At 60.9% G+C, this 645-nt stretch overlaps 1 protein-coding gene across 1 annotated transcript in view; it reads left to right on the top strand.

The window, feature by feature from the left end:
* The window catches only part of LOC104524016 (SH2 domain-containing protein 3C-like), a gene marked incomplete at both ends in the record, with an annotated part of 5,496 nt that overhangs the window by 3,244 nt on the left and 1,607 nt on the right, over positions 1 to 645 (top strand). The window contains 2 exon segments of the mRNA XM_010166761.1: positions 1 to 185; positions 363 to 581. The exon segment at positions 1 to 185 is cut by the window's left edge and continues 34 nt beyond it. Of these exon segments, the coding sequence (XP_010165063.1) occupies positions 1 to 185; positions 363 to 581 (404 nt within the window).

The following is a 645-nucleotide window of genomic DNA, read 5'->3' as shown; positions in this document are numbered from 1 at the left end:
CCAGCCCCCTCCCGACTCCCTGCCGTGGGTATGCCCGTGCCTCCCCCTCTCCCTCCGTGAGCAGCTACAGCGACCCGGACACGGGGCATTACTGCCAGCTCCACCCCACCTCACCCATCAGCAGAGACCGGCCAGCTCATGACACCAAGCAGCTGCCAACAAAGAGCTACGTGGAGAGGCTAAAGGTGGAGGAAGGACAGAGAGGGACTGTGGTGAATGGCTGGCAGAGGCTGAAAGGAGAGCTGGACTTCATGGGCTTTGTGCCCCCCACCATGGAGACAACCTCCTCCTTCAACCCCACCACCTTCCAGTCCCTGCTCATCCCCCTGGAGAACAAACCCCTGGAGATGGCTGTGCTCAAGAAAGTCAGGCAGAGGCTGAAAGGAGAGCTGGACTTCATGGGCTTTGTGCCCCCCACCATGGAGACAACCTCCTCCTTCAACCCCACCACCTTCCAGTCCCTGCTCATCCCCCTGGAGAACAAACCCCTGGAGATGGCTGTGCTCAAGAAAGTCAAAGAGCTGCTGGCAGAGGTGGATGTGAAGACGCTGGCCAAACACATCACCAAAGTGGACTGCCTGGTACGGCCGGGTCTGGGCGGGAGGGACGAGCACCGCTGCCCTCCGATCACTCCGGGTTGGCAGT

Source organism: Antrostomus carolinensis, unplaced genomic scaffold (genome assembly GCF_000700745.2).
Source record: "Antrostomus carolinensis isolate BGI_N321 unplaced genomic scaffold, ASM70074v2 scaffold14884, whole genome shotgun sequence".
NCBI classification, from domain to species: Eukaryota; Metazoa; Chordata; class Aves; order Caprimulgiformes; family Caprimulgidae; genus Antrostomus; species Antrostomus carolinensis.
The sequence above is the reverse complement of the archived record's forward strand: the minus strand, read 5'-3'. Positions and strand labels throughout refer to the sequence as shown.